We start from the raw sequence: 18,831 nt of genomic DNA, 5'->3' as shown, positions 1-18,831 counted from the left end.
ATCCTGCGGTACTTCTGCTTCCTGTGACAGACCTGGTCGGCTCTGAAGGGGGCGGGCAGGGATCCTGCAGAGGTCGGAGGAGGAGTGGGCGAGATTGAGACCGTAAGGTCCGCTGCACCGAAACAGCTGCGGGAGGCAGGGGTGCGGCGAAGCCCCAGGATTCCGGAGGGAGGTGTCCGCTTCTCCGCCTCCCGCCCTTCTCCGCTCCTCTCTGACCGCTCGGAGGCTTCACTGTGCCCATGGCCTTCGCCTTCTAGGACTTTACCAGCGCACACCAGGCTGCGCACAGGCCATTTCTTCCGAAGGAAAATGGAAGACATAGCGGTTCTAAGAAGGGAGGAGCTCCAACCCAGGCCACCTCTCCCCGCACCCCTGCACTCACATCCGATCCCAGCCTGCCCTTTCTGTCTGCTGGTGGGGTGGCCCAGGCTGAGCCCCGCCCCGTGGGGGCACGTGGCCCCCACCTGACCCGGCGCAGGGAGGCGGAGTAGGGCAGGGCGGGCGGCAAACACAGCACTTTCCGTGGCTTTGGCCAGACCGCGGCGGACCGGCCGAGCGCGGAGCAGGGCCGAGACTGCACCATGCAGGAGGCGCCAGCCGCGCTGCCCGCGGAGCCGGGCCCCAGCTCCGTGCCCGCCTTCCTCGGCAAGCTGTGGGCTCTGGTGGGCGACCCGAGCACAGACCACCTGATTCGCTGGAGCCCGGTGAGGGCTGGGGCCCCTGCACTCCCCCAGGGGCACTCGGGATTCCTCCCTGTCAGTGAGCATCCTCTCCCACCCCACCCCGCCGGGGCCGGCTGTGGGCTCCTCGGTTCAGCGGTCCAGGATGGTTTATCTTGGAGGGGGTGTGCGAGATGGAGGTGAGGTGACCTGTGAGCGAGGAAAGAGAAAGAGCCTTCTGGAAGCTTAAAGGTTCTTTATGGTCATTTAGTTCCCACACCAACCCATCAGACAGATCGGAAAACAGAGGCCAGAAGAGAAGGGCGGGGTCTGATTCTAGTTCAGAGTAGCATCATGGGTCTGGCCCCCCCCCCTCCTCCCCTTGTGGGGCTGGAACCCAGGTCTGGCCTCGGCAGCTCCTTTCTGAGAACCAGGTACGGAGTCGGGGTCCAGCTGGGCTAGGGATTCATTGTGATCACTCCAGGCTGGGCCTCGGAGCTGGTTCTAGCCTGGCCTCATCCCTAGTTCCTGAGGGACAGGGTCCTAGAGTGAGTGTGTGTGTGTGTGTGTGTGTGTGTGTGTGTGTGTGTGTGCGCGCGCGCGCGCGCGCGCGCCTGGCCCTGGACGGGCACCGCTCACGCTGTCCTCCGGTCTCGGTGGGAGGGCGGCGTTCTCCGCAGAGCGGGACCAGTTTCCTCGTAAACGACCAGAGCCGCTTCGCCAAGGAAGTGCTGCCCCAGTACTTCAAGCACAGCAACATGGCGAGCTTTGTTCGGCAACTCAATATGTGTGAGTCCCCAGGTCCTGGCAGGAGTTGGTGGTGGGTGACTTGGTGCGAGGGGGTGGGGCCATTTATGGCTCCACGCCGCACCCCGCAGACGGTTTTCGGAAGGTGGTGAGCATTGAGCAGGGAGGCCTGCTCCGGCCCGAGCGCGACCACGTGGAGTTCCAGCACCCGAGCTTCGTGCGTGGCCGGGAGCAACTACTGGACCGCGTGCGGCGCAAGGTGGGGCAGCCCGCAGGGCCCAGCGAACCCTGGTGGAGGTGCTGGGACGGCTGGCCCAGTTTCCTGTGACTCAGACCCCACCGTGCCTCCCACCTGCAGGCGCCTGCGCTGCGCAGTGACGATGGCCGCTGGCGCCCCGAGGACCTGGGCCGGCTGCTGGGCGAGGTGCAAGCTTTTCGGGGAGCGCAGGAGAGCACTGAGGCGCGGCTGCTGGAGCTCAGGCAGTGCGGGGGTGGGGGTGGGGGTGGGGGGACCTGGAGAGAGGGAGATCCGTGGCGCAGAGGAGGGCGGGAAAGGGGTAGGGGAGCGGGGAGTCTGGGTGAGAGGATACTGAAGTTCTGGGCAGCCTTCCTCTCTCGGGTCTTGGCGCCTTCATCCAGACAAAATGGGCAGGGCTGTGGAACTCTGTTCTCTGTGGATGATGATCATCCCGGTGGTTGCGAGCTGGGACTTGCCAGTCTGCGGGGAGTGGTGACTGGGACAACTCTCAGATGCCTCAGCCCCTTCCCACCCCCTCTCCCAGGCAAAACGAGATCTTATGGAGGGAGGTGGTGACACTGCGGCAGAGCCAGGGCCAGCAGCACCGGGTTGTCGGCAAGGTATCCCTCTCCCCCACCGACTGACTTCCCTCTCCCACTCCCGAATACGCCCTCTGCCAGTCCTCTACCCCACCTGAAAGTGCCCTGTTAGGCTGGGGGCAAGGTCCAAAGCCTGAATGAACCCTTTGTTCCTCTTCAGCTGATCCAGTGCCTCTTTGGGCCACTTCAGGCTGGGTCCAGCAACACGGGAGCTAAGAGAAAGCTGTGAGTGAGAAAGCTAGGACACTCACCTGCCTCCCACCCCCGCATCCAGCACCTTCCCTGCCTCCTCCTCCAGAAACCCCTTCCTCCAGAGTCCTCATCCCCTTCCCTCTATACCAGTCTTCCTCCCCCCAAGGCTATCTCCCCAAGACCCCCCTTGCAGGACTTTCCCCCTCGCCCCCCAACTTCACCACCAAAACCCAACTCTCAGATCCCTCAGTTCTAGGACCTTATCCCCAAATTTCCATTCCAGCAGCCCCTTCCCCTTTCCCCCAAAGCATCCCAACATCAGAGGGTCTAGGGTTCAAACCATGCCCCCTCCTACACCCTTTCTACCCCCAAAGGGCCCCCATCTCTCGGGGGAGCCCCTTCTGCCTTCAGCATGTGACTGATGCCCTGGCAACAGGCCTCAGCTCTGCTGACTGGGCTGCTGGGGCCTGTGGGAGGGAGGTGGTGCAGACTGTGGGGCATGAGCTGAAATCTGTATCCTGCCACCTGCACAGGTCCCTGATGCTGGATGAGGGGAGCTCATGCCCAACACCGGCCAAATTCAGTGCCTGCCCCCTACCTGGTGCCCTCCTGCAGGACCCCTACTTTATCCAGTCGGTAGGCTTTGCTTCTCTTTCCTTTCCTAGGGCACAGCTGGGCTTATGGAGAACCTATTCCTTTTCCCTCTGCCTCTCCCCCCAAAAAAGAGAAGATGGAGGTCAGCCTCACCCCCACCCCCAGACCAGACTCCCCAGCATGGGCTGCAAATCTACCCCCTTAGACCTGGTCCATGAGGGTACTAATTGGGTCTGGCTTCCCCTGTGGCTTGAGGTGAAGAGTTAGGCCTAATCTACTTACAGCCCCTCCCAGAGACCACCTTGGACCTCAGCATTCCTCACAGGGCCAGGGGACCCATCATCTCTGACATCCCGGAAGGTTCTCCAGCCCCTGAAGGGACCAGGCTTCTTCCCTGCAGTGGTGGCAGGAGGTAGGAGAAACAGACAGGGGCTGTCCTCTGGGCAGCCTGTGGGGGGGAGCCTGGCAGTCCAGATGGCTGTGGGGTAGGGGAGAGGTCAGTGCCAGGTCTGGTTGAAGCTTTTCTCTGGCACAGGGAGAACAGCCAGGCATTGCTCAAAGAAGAGCCAGCCAGCCCAGGAGTGGACGGCCAGGCTGGGCAGGCTCTGGCCCCAAACGAGTGTGGATTCTGTGTGACAGCCCCACCACCACTGCCTGTGGCTGTGGTGCAGGCCATCCTGGAAGGAAAAGGGAGCTTCCGCCCTGAGGGGCCCAGGAGTGCCCAACAGCCCGAACCAAGGGGGCCCAGGGAGGTACCTGACAGGTGAGCAGAGAACCTATTCTTGACTGTGAGCCCCGTGGGCCACTTTGGCAGGTAGACCAGCACTAACTAGGCCCCTGTGACTTCCCAGTCTTGTCTGCCCCCTGGTGGCTGAGGAGGATGTTGGGTACTGTGAGATGACCTGATTTCTCAGAGCTGCTCTAGAGTACTGAGTATCAGGCCCTAGCCTGTTTGGCTCAGCGGATGGAGCAGCCTATGGACTGAAAGGTCTGGGATTTGATTCCCATCAAGGGCATGTACCTCGGTTGCAGGCTCCTCCTAGGCCCAGACCCTGATCAGGGTGATATTTCTCTCTATCTTTCCCTTTCTCTTCCACTGTCTCTAAAAATCAATGAAAAAATATCCTTGGGTGAAGATTAAAATAATAATGATAAAAGTACCAGCATCAGAGGTCCTGGAAAGTGGAATCATCTCTGCGGTAGGGCTCGGGAATCTGCATTTTAACCGAGTCCATTGAGGTGGTTGTAAAGATTGTAAAACACACAACGGTTTAAGAACCACTGGCATTGGCAATTGCATAGGGAGGGGACACATCCCAAGACCCCAGCTCTACAACCCAGTCCTCAGGCCAAAGGTAGGAGGCAGAGACACTCGTATGTGCCCCTCTGTGAGGGGTCCTCTCCTACCACTTTCTAGATATTGTCAGATTTAGACCCCGATGTATCCAGGTTCCTTTGGAACCTAACTGGAGGGGGAGTGGCACTGCAGGCCAACAGCAGTTCTCCATGCACAGGAGGCCTCTGGGCCTGGAAAGCGGGGGCCAGAGCCCAGAGAGTCTGCTGCCTTCAATGCTACTTCGGGCCCTCCCTGAAAGTGTGGAGCCTGCAGGGCCCCTGGATGTGAGTACGCCTTCAGCAGGGCATGGGGCTGTGCAACCTGGGAGGGGCACCATTGACCCAGAGCTCCCCCAGGTGCTGGGCCCCAGCCTCCAAGGGCGGGAATGGACCCTGATGGACTTGGACATGGAGCTATCCCTGGTAAGATGGGGCAGAGGGCAGGGGTCTGGGAGTTGCTGGGCTAAGCCCTTCAGTCCATGGCTGTTCTCTCAGCCAGAGCCCTAGCTCCTTCCTCAGCTGCTTCTGTGGGGTTCTTCCTTGCAGATGCAGCCCCTGGTTCCAGAGAAGGGTGAGGCTGAACTGGCCGTCAGGGGGTTAAATTCTCCAGGCCCAGGTAATGGTCGTGGTGACCCAGGACCCAGGGGAGGCGCTGGTTGACCAGCACTACCATGATTGGGTGGGCTGGGCAGTTTGTGTTTGGGGGACACCCCTTGAGAGTTTAGGCTGCCCCCTAGAGAGCTGCTTATGTCACCCATCCCCTTACCACTGGGTGAGAGCGGGGATGTTGAGAATGGAAGTTCTAGGGGACTAGAGGGCAAGATGGGCAAGGCTCCCCTTCCCTGCTGAGCACTGTCCCCTCCTCCTAGGGAAGGACTCCACTCTTGGGACACCACTCCTGCTGGACGCCCCAGCGGCTGTGGGAGGCCCAGCTCTCAGCCTGCCTGGAGCTGTAACCATTCAGAGCCCCCGCTGCGAACCGGGCCTCCCACCTGGGTCCCGGGGCTGATCCCTCCCCCTGAGACTCTCTAGTCTGAAGCCAGCCTGGCTGAGGGCTGCAGCCTCACGCCTTTCTCGCCTTCCTGTCCCCCTGGCGGAGGCTGAGCGAAGACCCTGCTGCTCGGAGGCCCCCTTCCACTACAGTTCCCAGTTATGCACATAAACCGCATTGTTTTCTGTGTTCCTGGTCTCTTTTCTCTACCGACCAGGGAGCCCAGAGGCCTTGGGGGAGGAGGGGCGATTTTGCGTTCGTAGAAGCGTCCAGGTCCCAGAGCTTTAATGGAGAAACTCACTCCCGGAGAGGGGAAGGCTCGGGCATCCTGCTCCTAGCTCCCCTGCTTGGTCCCGGATCCTCCGGCCCAGACCCACTGCAACCTCCGGGAGTGGGGGCTTTGGGGGCCACACCCAGCTCCGCAATGAATCCGCTCCGGGGTCCTGGGTCAGCGGGTCCCCCTCTCTGAGCCTCATCTGTGGTAGGTAAACAGGGTCCACGAGAAGATGGGAGCGAAGCGCCTGGAATTGCCAGGCCCACAGTGGGCGCTGGGGCCGCGGACCACACTGCGCCCTCGCTGACGCCCTGCGCGCTCGGAGGAGCGGGAGGGAAGGCGGACTACTCCGAGGAACCCGAGCGAAGCGCTGCTCTGTGCGCCCGAGTGCCCGCTCTCCCCTACCCCTCCCGGTTCCCGGCAGCCCTGCCGCCCCGCCCCCGCCCCCGCGGCAGCTGCTGCTCCCACCCCACCCCACCCCCGCCCCGCCCAGCCCTTTCTGCCTTGTCATCTACCCCGCCAAGGCTCCACCCGTGAGTGGGGCCGCACGGAGCCCCTGGGGGAGGGAGAAAAACTGAGATCGCGTAGAATCCGAGCCCCGCGGGCAGTGCTCCCAGGTCTGAGCCCCATCCCTCGGCGAGACCCTAACCCTGGGACCCGGTGGAGGGGAGATAGGGGAGTCTGTGGTCGCACCTGCCAAAGGCTCCCGCAGTTTCCCACAACTCCTGCTCCCGAGCAAAAGAGCCCGCGGAGCCCGGTGGGGAGGGGGGCCGAGACCCCCGCCCCCTCCCCCCCCCCCCCCCCCCCCCCGGGCCTGGAATTGGAGCCGCCTGGTGCCCGGGAAGGACCGGGCCGTGACCCTTGAAGGACTGGCCGCAGCATAACTTAGGTACAGTATTTACTTCTGAGCTTTGAGTCTCAGAGGGAGGGCCTACAAGGACAGGACTTGGCAATGGGAAGAGGAGGCTAACATAAAAATAACTTGGTTAGGAGTAAGGGAGGATGAGGGGCTAGTCCGATCTGCCTCCTCCCTCTGCGCCTGTACAAGCGTAGGTTCTGTCCCCTCTCCCTTCTTGCTCCTGGAGGACAGTCTTTGGAAACCTCAGCTAAAGAGGGTAGGGGTCCGTGTGCAGAGATGTCAGCTAGCGTCGTGCTGAGGGCATACACCGTTCACTGGGGTACACAGCAGAAGAGATGAAACCACCCGTCTGCCTATAACACACTCAGGCATTGGCGAGGACGAGGTGACATTTATTTGAGACTTGGAGGATGGGTCCACAGCTTGGAGGGAGGGGAAGGGTATTTCGGGCTTAAGGAATAGCATCTACTAAGGTTCAGAGATGTCAGGGGCTTAATTCTCCTAGCACTGAGGGTTGGGGAAAGTGGGGGGAAGCCTCTCTGTCCAGGAGGTGGGAGAGTGGCCAGGCCAGATAGTCTGAATTCTCTCTGATGGGCAGTGGGGAGCAGGGGCCAGGTAGTTAGGGCTGACATTCTGCTGGGCAGGAGGCCTCATTGTAATTCAGGTTGGAGCAAGTCAGATTGCAGTTCTGTGCCTTGGTCTCTCTGATCCTGTCTTCTCACCTGTGAAATGGGGACAATGAATCCTGCCCCAGAGAGCTGTTGACCATCTCTGTGCTGTGGGGGTGATGAGATGGGAGTGAGAGGCACTCAGAGAGACTGTCAAAGGAGATGAGGTGAGGATGGTGGGGTTGAGGGGGGTGCTGACAGAGACTCACTAAGAGGTGGGATAGCAGCATATGTCACAGGTGGGGCATGAATGGAGGAGGGGTAAGGGGTAGTGGTCCTAGTCTCTGATCAGTTACCTGGGGGAAGGGTGATGCTTCAATATGACCAGGGAGGCATAGCATGACACCAGGTGGTCATGAGAGAGAGACCTGGGAGGCCAGAGGGGGCTGGGACCAAATCTGCTCTCCCAGACCTAGGACCTGGTAAGGAGGTAGAGGAGGGGACCCAAAGGGAGGATGAGACCAGGAGGGTGCTGTGTGGACAAAACTAACTAAGGCTGGAGGAAATAGGCTGAGGGAGTGGTCCAGGGCCTGACCTCTGTGCCTCTTAAGGCCAGCGGCCTGGCTGCTGGGTCAGGCCATCCAAGAGGGATGGGCCATTGTCCCCAGATGTCAATAAGTAGACACAGCAGATTCATTTCTGCCTGACACCTGCTGTTTGGTAGAAACAATCTCTCATGTGATGCATGGAGGAAAACAGTAAAAGTTCGGCAAGCATTTAAAAATAAATGGTTGGTAGCTTTTTTGAGTTTGGCCCTGGGTACTTCAAGATGAAGCAAGAGATGGCTGTGAGTCATTCCCAGGGCAGCAGGGAGACAGCTGGGTCGCAGGCGATGCCGGGAGATCTTGGTCAGAGCTAAGATTAAAGAGAATTCAGATATCTCTGCTCAGGGATCAGGGAACCAGTAAGGGCCATGAGACCACATCGGGGTTGCAACATGGTAGTGGCCTTGGTGAGGGGGTGCAGGGGCAGGCCCTGCCCTGAATGATGGATCTCGGGGTCAGGATAAGGGGTGTGGTCATTCTCCGGTGGGTGTGAGGAGCAGGGGAGGATCTCAGCACTGTGCTGTAGGTGAGGAGGGGAGTCAGGGCTCTGAGGGTCTAGGCTGGCGGTGGAAGTAGCAGATAGACTGGAAAGGACTTGCCAGCTGGGTGTGGGATCTTTGCCTGTTGAGGCGCGGAAGCGGGTTTGGGAAAGAGAAGTTCGTTTGGATAAACTGGGTCTGAACAAATGGCAGCATCTGCAGACAGCTGGGGCTCAGGAGGGAGGTCCTGGTCGGGGAGAGCGGTCAGAAAGTAAAGGTCCGGGGAGAGTTGAGGAGGGGAGGGCCACACCTGATGTTGAGGGACCCAAGGAGAAGCCGGAGGAGGAGACAGGACTGAACCGGCCCTAGAGGCTGGAGTACAGAGTCGGTGCTGCGGCCTGTCCTGCCGCCGGGGTTAAGGTGAACTTAGACCCCAGCCACCGGTGTTCACTGGAGCCCTGGGAGAGAGGTCAAGGGCGGGGAAGCCCTGGCCCCCAGTCCCTCTCTACCCCTCCCCAGGGGCCCCCCAGAATGGGCAACTCGCAGGAGAGACCGTCAGAGACGATCGACCGCGAACGGAAACGCCTGGTAGAGACGCTGCAGGCGGACTCCGGGCTGCTGCTGGATGCGCTGCTGGCGCGGGGCGTGCTCACCGGGCCGGAGTACGAGGCGTTGGACGCGCTGCCTGACGCCGAACGCAGGGTGCGCCGCCTGCTGCTGATGGTGCAGAGCAAGGGCGAGGCCGCCTGCCAGGAGCTGCTGCGCTGCGCCCAGCGCACCGTGCGCGCGCCCGACCCCGCCTGGGACTGGCAGCACGTGGGCCCCGGTGAGCGCGCGCGGGGCGGAGCCTAAGTCAGAGCCGGGGCGCGCCGAGGGCGGAGTTCTAGTCTCCCCCAGAGGTGGGCGTGTGCGGAGGAAACCGCAGAGGGGTAAACTGAGCCTGAGACTCTCCCACCTCCACCCCAGGCTACCGGGACCGCAGCTACGATCCTCCTTGCTCAGGCCACTGGACACCGGAGGCAGCCGGCTCAGGGACCCCATGCCCTGGTCTGCCCAGACCTTCACTCAGTGAGGAGGCCGGGGCTTCTGAGAGCTCCGAGGCAGTGCAATCCGGAACCACCGAGGGGCCCCAGACAGAGTTAGAAGCTGAGGCCTCCGAAGGGCCTGAACCCGAGTTGGAATCGCAAACGGATCCGGAGCCAGAGGCAGAACCAGAACCTGAACTAGAACCAGAACCCGAGACGGAGCCGGACCAGGAGCCAGAGCCAGAACCTGAGCCAGAGCCGGTCCAGGAGCCAGAGCCCGACCCAGAGCCTGAGCCTGAGCCGGAGCCAGACTACGAGGCAGAGGATGCGTCTGAAGGTGTTAGGCTGCCCAAACCCGGTGCCAGGTTTGCGGGAGGTTGTGGCCCCGGGGGGCAGTGGGCGGGCCCCACCTGACCAACCACTTTCCCCCTTCATTTCTAGATTCCTGAGGGCCGGCGCCCTGACTGGCCACTCCCCATCCAAGCCCAATGGAACCTGGGATCCCGGCCTGGCTGGGTTGGATTACCACCCAGGCTCCACCTGGACTAGGATTCGCTGGAGTGAATAAACTGTGGAGGGTGGGTCTGGGCTCTCGGTGATTCCGGCCCTTTGCCCAGGAATAAAGGTATGGACCTGTGCTCTGAGTCAGTGACCTGAGAAGCCCTGTGCCCCACCACCCAGTCCTCAGCCTCATTTCATCAATAGATCGGGCTGCACCCTAGAGATCCCAAATCCAGGGGTCCAGTGACACAAGGGCCAGACTTGGGCCCTTTTATCTTCCTGACCCAGTTGGGCAGGTGTTGTCACCAGCCCTATTCCATGGAAGCCCCTGGGCCTGGGATGGAAAGCCAGGGAAGGGGAACTTCTCTCCACGTAGGGAGGGCTCGAGCTGAGGGCCCTGGGATTAAGAGGAAGAGGAAGGGATCTTGGGTAGACAAAGACCACACAGCTTATTGTAATTGTCGTTTTAATTGTCTGGCTCCTCTCAGCACTGGGAGCTCAGTGAGGGCTTGACCAGTGACTGGCACACAGACGGCGTTCAGTGCATTTCACTGACTAAATGAATAAGGGCTTTCCAGCTGCATTTCCAAATTTTACAGATGAGAAAACTAAGGCCAAGGGTGGGAGTGGGCCTGGGTCAACCTCAGACAGCGAGTCTGAGGTGAAACTGGAAGCAACAACCATCTCTGCACCTCTCCTGGTCCAGGGGGGGCTCAGGATTTGGGACAGGTAGGTGTCTGCCCCTCAGGCTTGACTATGGCTGCTGCCAGGCTATGCCAACCTCTGTCAGAGACCAGCTGAGCCCAAAGACAGGGACAACAGAGGCCTGAGGAGGGGGTGGGGGTAGGGGCAGGGCCTGGTGAACTCTCGGGCTCAGCTCACAAGGCCGGAAGGACTATGTGTGCGTGCGTGTGTGTGTGTGTGTGTGTGTGTGTGCACGCGTGCGTGTGCTGGGATGGGGGCTAGGCACAGTGGGTGCCTTCCAGAGGAGCCTGTCCCTGAACCTTCAGAAGCTGCTGCCTCCAGCCCCAGGAAGGAGAGCACATAAATAGGGAATAAATACATGCAGTGGGAGAGGCAAAATGCTGGAAAGCACATCCCAGCCCAGCTGGGTCTCTACCTACTAGGACCCTTGTCCCTTGAGTCTGTGTGAAAGCCAGGACCCCAGGCTCAGGTAATCACCCCAGAAGAAGGGAGACCCCCACCAGGACCCAGTGAGAGGTAGACAGCGTGAAAGCTGAAGGAGCACCAAGGGGCCGGGTGGGGGAGGGGAGACTGGAGTACGCAGATACCCAAAGTCATCTCATGCAAGAACAAGTTTCTACTCCCAAACCATCCCCCATCCCCATCCATGCTCAACTTCCCTGCTGCCCCCAGGCTTCCCCTCTGCTCAACAGACAGAGGCAGGAGGGCACACTATTTGCTCAACATGCTGCTGCTGGCCTCCAGGTCCGGGGAGGCTAGCAGGGAACACACACCCACGGATGTTGCCACTCCTTCCTCCTGAGATGCTCCTGTCCCCTCCGCTTCCCCAAGAAACACCCAGGCTGTGGAAGCACAGAGCAGCCCTCTTCCTGTTCAGGGGGATGGTCTAGAGCCCCCAACCAGTATCAGTTAGGCAGCAGGCGGCCCAACTCTGCTTCGTCCAGCCGGTTGGTGGCCATGATGTGCTCCAGCTGCTGCCGGTAGCGCTCCAGGTCCTGCATGAAGTGGGGCACCCGAGTATTGTTCAGCACCCCATAGGGCCGCAGGTAATCTACATCCTCATAGGACACCTGCAGGGAGGAAGCTGGGCTGAGGGGTAGGCAGAGGCCCTGGCTTTCAGGTGGCTGGTCCCAGCTCTCTATCAATGGTTTCTTGCCCGGTGCTCCTGGAACTCCTCCCTGTCTCCTCCTGACCCATTCCCAATGTTATGTATCCCCAGGCACAGTCCTGGGTGTTTGCTCTTTCTCTTAACACCTTCTTTTATCATCTGTGCCCTACAACCCCACTCCTGTCTCTAGGCTAGCTCCCCCAATTGCCTTTGAACACTTTCTCCCAGACAGCCCAGGTACCTCAGACTCCCCATAGCCAACACTGAATTCTTAGGTGTCAGATTATGCCAGGCACTCTCCTGACAGCCCTCTAGGTCAGATTCCAGGGAGGGGGCTGGGACCTGTCACCCTCCCACTCAGGGTGGCCACTGAGCTCAAGGGACCCCACTCTCTGAAGAGCTCCCCAGCCTGCCCCTCCCTCTCCAACTGCATGGCCACTGCTGGGTTAGGCCAGACACCATCAGTTCTGCAGGAGTGATTAGAAAGGCCTCCCTCCCCCCATTCCCTTTTCTAGGTCTCTCTCTCTCCCTCAATCCACCTCCCATCTGACATCCAGCCACAACTTGCTTAAAGCTCCTCTGAGTCCCTATTGCTTCAGATGCTGTTTACCTTTCTCAGCTTGGCACAGATACCCAGTGCTAGGGACTTGGTCCCTGGCCATTTCTCCAGCCTCCATCTCCAGCCTTCCTGACTGCTCCTTTGGTCTGGAGTGATGCAGTATCTACACACACACACACACACACACACACACACACACACACACACACCTGCAGGCTGGGCCAAGCACCTGCCAGGCTGTCATTTCACCTCCTGTGCTCACCTCCACCTACCAGAGAGGCCTGGCACCAGTCTTCAGTCAAGCACCCATCAGAGGCTCAGGGAATACTGCCATGAGGAGAGCTGGCTGGAACCTCTGAAGGCCCGTGGCCACTCACCTTGCCCAGCGAGGCCAGCAGCGGGAAATCGATGGTCTGGCGGTGCCGCAGAATGCGCACGATGCCATCCAGGTACACCTGGTCTTTGCTGAAGCATCCTGTGGGCATGGGAAGGCCATGAGCCTCTACACATGAAGCCACCCCCGCCCCTGCCCCGGCTCAGGGTACTCCTCAAACGGGTACCTACCCGGCAGCGAGGTGTCGGTCTGGCCGCGTTTGGCGCGCACGCAGTACTCCCAGCGCACGTCTGTGTCCTGCACGTAGCGCGCCAGGTCCTGGAAGAGCTGGCGGAAAGACAAGTGCGCCGCTCGGTAGATGGTGTAGTAGAGCAGTGCTGCGCGCCACAGGAAGGGCTGCTTGCGGAACAGCACGCTGTGCAGGCTGGCCAGGCCCTCCTCGGTGGGGTTCGCTGGCCGCAACCTGTATTGCAGCCGGCCTTCGGCGCTGTGCCAGGGCTGCCGGGCATTGTTCACGCCTCGCAGGTAGTGGGTGCCTGGGGGAGGGCGAGGGAGGCGGTGCTGGGCGGGTCACCCGGGAACCCTCCTGCCAGGCCTCTAACTTGTACTCATGCGGGTATCCTCATGCCCCTAAACTCAGGCTCTCCCATAGCCTCTCCCTTGCCACCCGTCCCAACTTACAGACTCATCCAACCTCAGGGGCACCCGCACCCAAGGACCCATAGAGTTTCACATGCAAGAGTCCTCCTCCACCCATCGAGGACTACACACACACACCTCTCCCAAACTCACACTGCTTCCCAGCCCCCTGGAGAGGACAGGAACTCACACACCACCCCAAGATGTGGATCTTGCATGCCCTATTGTTTGGACAGTCCCGCTGATGTCCCTAGCAAAAACCAACGTCTACCCAGGGCAACAGAATTCTAGATGAGGAGGGACAGGCAGAAAAGAATAGCAGTTTGTGTCCCCTGCTTTCCTTCCAGCCTGGCCTACCCCCTCCTATACCTGGCTCTGTGTGTCCTTGGCCAATTCCATTCCCACCCTGGAGGGCCTGCATGTTGGCTGGGCTAGCGAGACCCTCAGTGTTTCCCTCTGGCCTGTCCAGGCCCCAACAGCCTGTCCCCACTGTCCAGGGAAACCAGAGAGGAAGTGGAGGGAGGAAAAGATACCCAAGAGGAGTGAGAGATGAGGGTGAGCCCAGAGAGGGGCAGGCATGTTCGGGCCTACCTCCCTGAGCCAGAGGGAGGAGGTGACTACTCATGAAAGGAAAGGGCCCCAGCCTCAAAGGTAAGTGGGAGAAAGAGAGGGGTGGGGTGACTGGGGCCCCTCATTGTCCTCCCACCTCCCAGCCCCCTCTCATCCCTGCCTGCCCACCCATCTCCCCACATCCTGACCTATCTCGTGCCGCAGCATGCCTTCCAGCCAATACTGGCGGGCTCCGGTCAGGTTGATGGCCAGTGTTGGTCGGCTGTTCTCCACCATCATCACTGCCTGGGACAGCAGGTCTTCACTCAGCTGCACCACAACCTGCAGGCGGCAGCAGTGCTCGGAGCCATGGCCACCAGCCCTGGGGCCAGTGTGCAGGTGTACCTGCAGGGCATCCAGGCTGGACACGTGGCCAGGACACCCGGCCTTCGCCATCTCTGCTCAGAGCCAGTTCCCACCTTACTAGGGCAGGGACAGGGGCTTGCCAGGGGTCTGTAGCTGGGCCTGGCACCACCCACCGGTCAGGCCAGTTTGGGTCAGGTAGAAGAGGGTGCTCGAAGGCAGGGCAAGCTCACCTCCCCGACACAGCCCTCCTTCTGCATGTATTTGCGCACAATAGACCAGATCTGGCACTTGGTCAGCAGCTGGCCCCCCGTCGCGGCCTCAAAGTGTTCGTAGGTGCCAAACTTCTCCAGGACAGCCTCAATGATGCCAACTGCCTGCACACAGGGCCCAAGTGGGTGGTCAGGCCAGGCCTCTGGGGTGGGCAGGGCCAGGGTAAGGTGGGCAGGCTGGACTGACCTGATGGATGAACTGTCCAGAGGCCTCACAGTACTTCTCCAGCACAGCCGTAGGCATGGGCTCCTGGTACTCGAACTGTGGGTTGTAGGTGTAACGGGACTGGAAGAACTTGTCCCGCTCACTGTCCATGTTGGTTGGCCGCAGGGCCATCAACAGGCAGGGGCTCCTGCTGGCACCACGGCCTCCGGACTTTTGAGTCTTAGCAATGTGAGGCAGGGAGGAAGCAGACCGCAGGGTACCCCCGCCTAGATCCCGTCTGCGTCCAGGTGGGGCCTGACTCTGGGTGCCACCCCTGGGTCGGCCAGTACTATTTACGGTGTAGGTGCTCTCACTGCGACGCATGTGGCCACCGTGGCCCAAGCGCAGCTCTGAGAGGGACTGCAGCTCAGGCCGTGGCCGCAGGGCTGAGGAGACTGACAGAGCCAGGGGCAAGGCCAGGGACCGAGGCCAGGGGTACAGCGGTGTTCCATCTCGGTCTGAGGGCTTCGGCCTACGGCCCAAGGTTGAGCGCCTGGCTGGTGGGCTGGGGGGTGGCTGCCCGTACACCTGAGCCCCTGAGTCCAGCACCATTCTGTTCTGGGGGTCACATCCAGCTGGGCCACTCCAACTCCCCACACTGTTGACTTCTGGGGACACAGAAGGGCATGTGGAGGCCAGCATGAGTGGATGTGGCCTGAGGACCAGCAAGCCCTATACTCTACACTGCCCTTGCTGGGTTCCAGGGGTCTGGGTAGCTGCCCCCTCGCTCCACCTACCCCAGTGTCCATTCCCTCCAGCAGGCTCACCAAAGCAAGCTGGACTGGGAGAAATCCGGGGGAAGAGACTATGGATGGTCCCTGGAACACCTTCAGCCTGTGAGCTTCTGCAAGCAGGCCTGAACCCCTACTCGTGATTCTAATCCCTGTGCTCAGACCCACCTAGGGTGGAAGCTGGTAGAATGTAGCCTCAGCGGCCAAGCTGATGGGTGAGGGGGCCTCACTACCTTTTACCTGCCTCCTATCTGTAGCATTTCTCAGTCCCCCCCCCCTCCCACCCCCTCACCCCCTCGAGCCCATTAGGCCTCAGTTTGAGTGCCTGCATGCCCCTTGCTTAGCTAGTCCCTCCACCTGGAATGCTCTCTGTCCACTGGACCATCTGTTCAAATCCAATTTAGAATCAGCTCTTAGGGGTCAAAGAGAAATTTCAGTAAATCCAAGCCAATCCCTGGTCTGTCCCCTATCAGAGGCATCTTCCTAGTTGTCGTCCAGGGCCAGTGCCGGGGGCACTCAGCCCTGACTCTGTACCAGGGCTCAATCCAATGCTGTTTTTCTCCAGCCTCTGAACTCCCGTGCCTGCCTGCCTGCTCAGGGACACATTGCCAGCCTTTCTCCTCTCTTCTACATCTCCTACATCACCAATATCTTCTTCTCTGCTGGATTCTTTACATCAGCATAAATGCATGTGTTATTTATCCATCTTAAAAAAAACAAAACAAAGCCCTAGCCAGTTTGGCTCAGTTGTTAGAGCGTTGGCCCACTCGGACTGAAGGGTCCTGGGTTCAATTCCCATCAGGGGCACAGACCTTGATTGCAGGCTGGATCCCCAGCCCCGGTCAGGTCGTGTGCAGGAGGTAATGTTTCTCTCTTTCTGTCTCTCACCGCTCCCCCCCCCCACCCCCCCGGCTTCCTCTCTCTCTCTAAAAATCAATGGAGCCCTAACCGGTTTGGCTCAGTGGATAGAGCATCAGGCTGCGGACTCAAGGGTCCCAGGTTCAATTCCGGTCAAGGGCATGTACCTTGATTGCAGGCACATCCCCAGTAGGGAGAGTGCAGGAGGCAGCTGATCGATGTTTCTCTCTCATCGATGTTTCTACTCTCTATCCCTCTCCCTTCCTCTCTATAAAAAAAAAAAAATCAATAAAATATATATTTTAAAATCAATGGAAAAAATATCCTTGGGTGAGGATTCACAAAGCTAAACAAAAAACCCACACACTCCCTCCAGCTGTTCCTCACTGCAGCACATTTCTTTCTTTCCTGTTCTCTCTTTTTAAAATGTTTTTATTGATTTTAGAGAGAAGAAGGGAGAGGGAGAGAGAAATATGGATGAGAGAGAAACATCGATCGGCTGCCTCTTGCATGCCCCCCACTGTGGATCCACACCGAAACCAGGACATGTGCCCTTACCTACCAGGAATCTAACCTTTTGGAGCATAGGATGACAGTCAACCAACTGAGCCACACCAGCCAGGGCTCCTGTTCTCTCTTAAATTTCACTCCAATTAGGCTTTCCCCCAATCTCTATTGAAACTGATCTAACCAAGGTCATCAATAATCTTCATATTGATCAGCAGCACTTGACACAGTTAATCACTTCATTCTGGAGACACGTTCTCCACTTGGCTCCCCAAATCTCCTATCTCACTGGCTGTTTGTTCTTTATTTTATTTATTTATTTATTTATTTATTTATTTATTTATTTTCTGGCTGTTTGTTCTTGATCTTCCTTCCTTGCTATCTTCCTGACCTCTTAACACAGTAGTGCACTTGGACACTTATATGCAAACTTCTCTCCTCCATTTGTGCTCACTCCCTAGGGAATCTCATCCATTCTCATAGTTTTAGGATCATCAGCCCAGACTTCTTCCATAAACCTCAGGCCAGTGTTGCCAGTTCTCAATTCCACATGTTTTTCCTGGAATGTATAGTAGGCATCTCAAACTGAACATGTCCCCTGTCAGGAATGTCTTTCCCCCATGTAACTGCAGTGGTCACTCTCTCCCTTACCTCATATTTTGGCACAAATACGTTATTAGAAAAGCCTCCCTAAAGCACACTCTATAAAACAGTAAATCTCCTCTCCCTACTGCACCACAATTCCCCACCCCCTTCCTCCGGTTATTGTTCTCTGTAGCAGGTACCTCCATCTGAAGTACAGCGTATTTAATGGTTAGTTATCTGTTTCCTCCTTTTGAGTGTTCACAGTGTGTCCCCAGAGCCCAGAGCAGCTGTTCAATAAATGACTGCACCCAAGAGCCCCTTTCCTTCTCAGGACTGGAATCATGCCTTCCTTGCACTTTGTTTTCCCATCTGGATCTGACCCCCTCTCCCCCCCATCCCCCAACCCTGCCCACCCTCCACACACACACATTCCTTCCACCCCACCCAGAGACCAGCTGCTTAAAAAGATTTCTGGCCTCAGGCTTCACTCCCCTCAACTAACTGTACACTTTCCTGGACTTCTCAGTGGTTTCCGAGCCTCTACCTGGACCAGTCCCCCTTCATCTTTCCTTCCACCCACTTCTTTGCAATGGCCAGAATACGCCTGTGTCTTTTATGTCTCAGGCCCTTCTGCCCAGAATGCTTTCCCAATGTCTCCCTGGAGCAAACTCCTACCCATTTTTTCAGGGCTTGGTTTAGGCCTCACCTCCTCCGGGAAGTCTTCCAGGCGTCTTAGAGGCTCCCAGGACGCCTAGGCGGCCTCTTTACCGCCCTAGGTTGTCACTGTCGTAGCCTAGGTCCGTGTCCCCTCACCATATCCTGAACTCCCTGAGGGCAGGGACGGGTCTGATTCACTCCCATGTCTCAAGCATCCAGCACGAGATGCAGAATGAATGAAGGATGGCGAGGGGAGGAACCCAGACTGAAGGTGGAGTCTGGTGACAAATGAGAGGGTGTGGCCTGCGCCAATGGGGAAACTCCCGGAGAGGATAACGTGGAAGAAGAGCCAATGGGGACGGAGATATCGAGGAGGGGCGTGACCTGTAGCCAATAAACGGCGGGGGATGAGGCAAAGGGCGTGCCCAATGGAGGGCGGGGCCAAGAGACAATAGAAGGGGGATTTCTTGGTAGGTGAGGCGGGGTCCCGTCGCGCGCCTTCTCAGCCTCTCCGGGTAAAAGGGTTCCATCCTCGTGTCGTACCCCCACCTGTTCGCTGCTCTTCTCTCCGTCACCGTTCCCGCTCCCGCTCCGAGACATCGGTCGCCGGCAGCCCAGCCCTCCGGAGTTGACGCCCCGGACGCACGCACTCGGGTGCGCGCACGCGCACGCTCACGCGAAAGCGCGCGGGTTCGCGTCCATCGCCGCCGCCGGCTCCAGAGAACACAGCTGCGGGGGCGGGGCCGGGCAGGGCCGAGGGGGCGGTGTCAGCCCTCGAGTCATGTCCCTAGGCGGGGCGTTGTCCTGAGCCCGCCCGCTCCCCGCAGGCCAGGCGGGTTTCAAGGCTTCTGGAGGTACCCGAGTCAGGGCTGGGGAGACTCCAAATCACTGCTTCGGCGCGGAGACGTGGGGGTGCAGTCCGCACACGGAAGCCGGGTACTTGGGAACTGATGCCGGGACAGACGGGGGCAGCCGGAATATCTGGACTGGGGCCAGGATACCGTAGGCGTGTCCCTGTCCTGGACGCCCTAACGTTCGCGGACACTTTTATTT

The 18,831-nt window shown here is 59.2% G+C and overlaps 3 protein-coding genes across 6 annotated transcripts; 2 read left to right on the top strand and 1 right to left on the bottom strand.

Moving 5' to 3' along the window:
• The first annotated feature begins 538 nt into the window (after positions 1-538).
• Positions 539-5,525, top strand: HSF4 (heat shock transcription factor 4). Of its 2 annotated transcripts, none has more exons than XM_070397926.1 (13): positions 539-704; positions 1,340-1,448; positions 1,538-1,665; positions 1,765-1,889; positions 2,189-2,264; positions 2,404-2,468; positions 2,969-3,071; positions 3,314-3,441; positions 3,565-3,792; positions 4,544-4,649; positions 4,722-4,787; positions 4,911-4,935; positions 5,234-5,525. In XM_070397926.1, the coding sequence occupies exons 1-13, from the start codon at positions 582-584 to the stop codon at positions 5,371-5,373; spliced, it is 1,422 nt and encodes a 473-aa protein (XP_070254027.1). In that variant the 5' UTR covers positions 539-581; the 3' UTR covers positions 5,374-5,525. The 2 variants fall into 2 exon arrangements, with proteins under 2 accessions (XP_070254027.1, XP_070254025.1); XM_070397924.1 differs by having other exon boundaries at positions 4,911-4,980.
• A 615-nt stretch (positions 5,526-6,140) lies between these two features.
• NOL3 (nucleolar protein 3) lies at positions 6,141-9,842 on the top strand. Of its 2 annotated transcripts, none has more exons than XM_070398360.1 (4): positions 6,141-6,246; positions 8,700-9,006; positions 9,147-9,542; positions 9,647-9,842. In XM_070398360.1, the coding sequence occupies exons 2-4, from the start codon at positions 8,712-8,714 to the stop codon at positions 9,652-9,654; spliced, it is 699 nt and encodes a 232-aa protein (XP_070254461.1). In that variant the 5' UTR covers positions 6,141-6,246; positions 8,700-8,711; the 3' UTR covers positions 9,655-9,842. The 2 variants fall into 2 exon arrangements, with proteins under 2 accessions (XP_070254461.1, XP_070254460.1); XM_070398359.1 differs by having other exon boundaries at positions 6,141-6,518.
• A 330-nt stretch (positions 9,843-10,172) lies between these two features.
• Positions 10,173-18,413, bottom strand: MATCAP1 (microtubule associated tyrosine carboxypeptidase 1). Of its 2 annotated transcripts, XM_070398264.1 has the most exons (8): positions 18,328-18,351; positions 17,828-17,949; positions 14,423-15,048; positions 14,197-14,340; positions 13,810-13,942; positions 12,643-12,948; positions 12,456-12,553; positions 10,173-11,481 (listed from the first exon to the last, which is right to left on the bottom strand). In XM_070398264.1, exons 3-8 carry the CDS (start codon positions 14,990-14,992, stop codon positions 11,317-11,319), a joined length of 1,416 nt encoding a protein of 471 aa, XP_070254365.1. In that variant the 5' UTR covers positions 14,993-15,048; positions 17,828-17,949; positions 18,328-18,351; the 3' UTR covers positions 10,173-11,316. The 2 variants fall into 2 exon arrangements, with proteins under 2 accessions (XP_070254365.1, XP_070254366.1); XM_070398265.1 differs by lacking the exon at positions 17,828-17,949 and having other exon boundaries at positions 18,328-18,413.
• Between the last annotated feature and the right edge of the window lie 418 nt (positions 18,414-18,831).

The sequence above is a fragment of the Myotis yumanensis genome, unplaced genomic scaffold (genome assembly GCF_028538775.1).
Source record: "Myotis yumanensis isolate MYYU_CA2020_CCGP unplaced genomic scaffold, mMyoYum1.0.hap1 SCAF_18, whole genome shotgun sequence".
NCBI lineage: Eukaryota > Metazoa > Chordata > Mammalia > Chiroptera > Vespertilionidae > Myotis > Myotis yumanensis.
The sequence above is the reverse complement of the archived record's forward strand: the minus strand, read 5'-3'. Positions and strand labels throughout refer to the sequence as shown.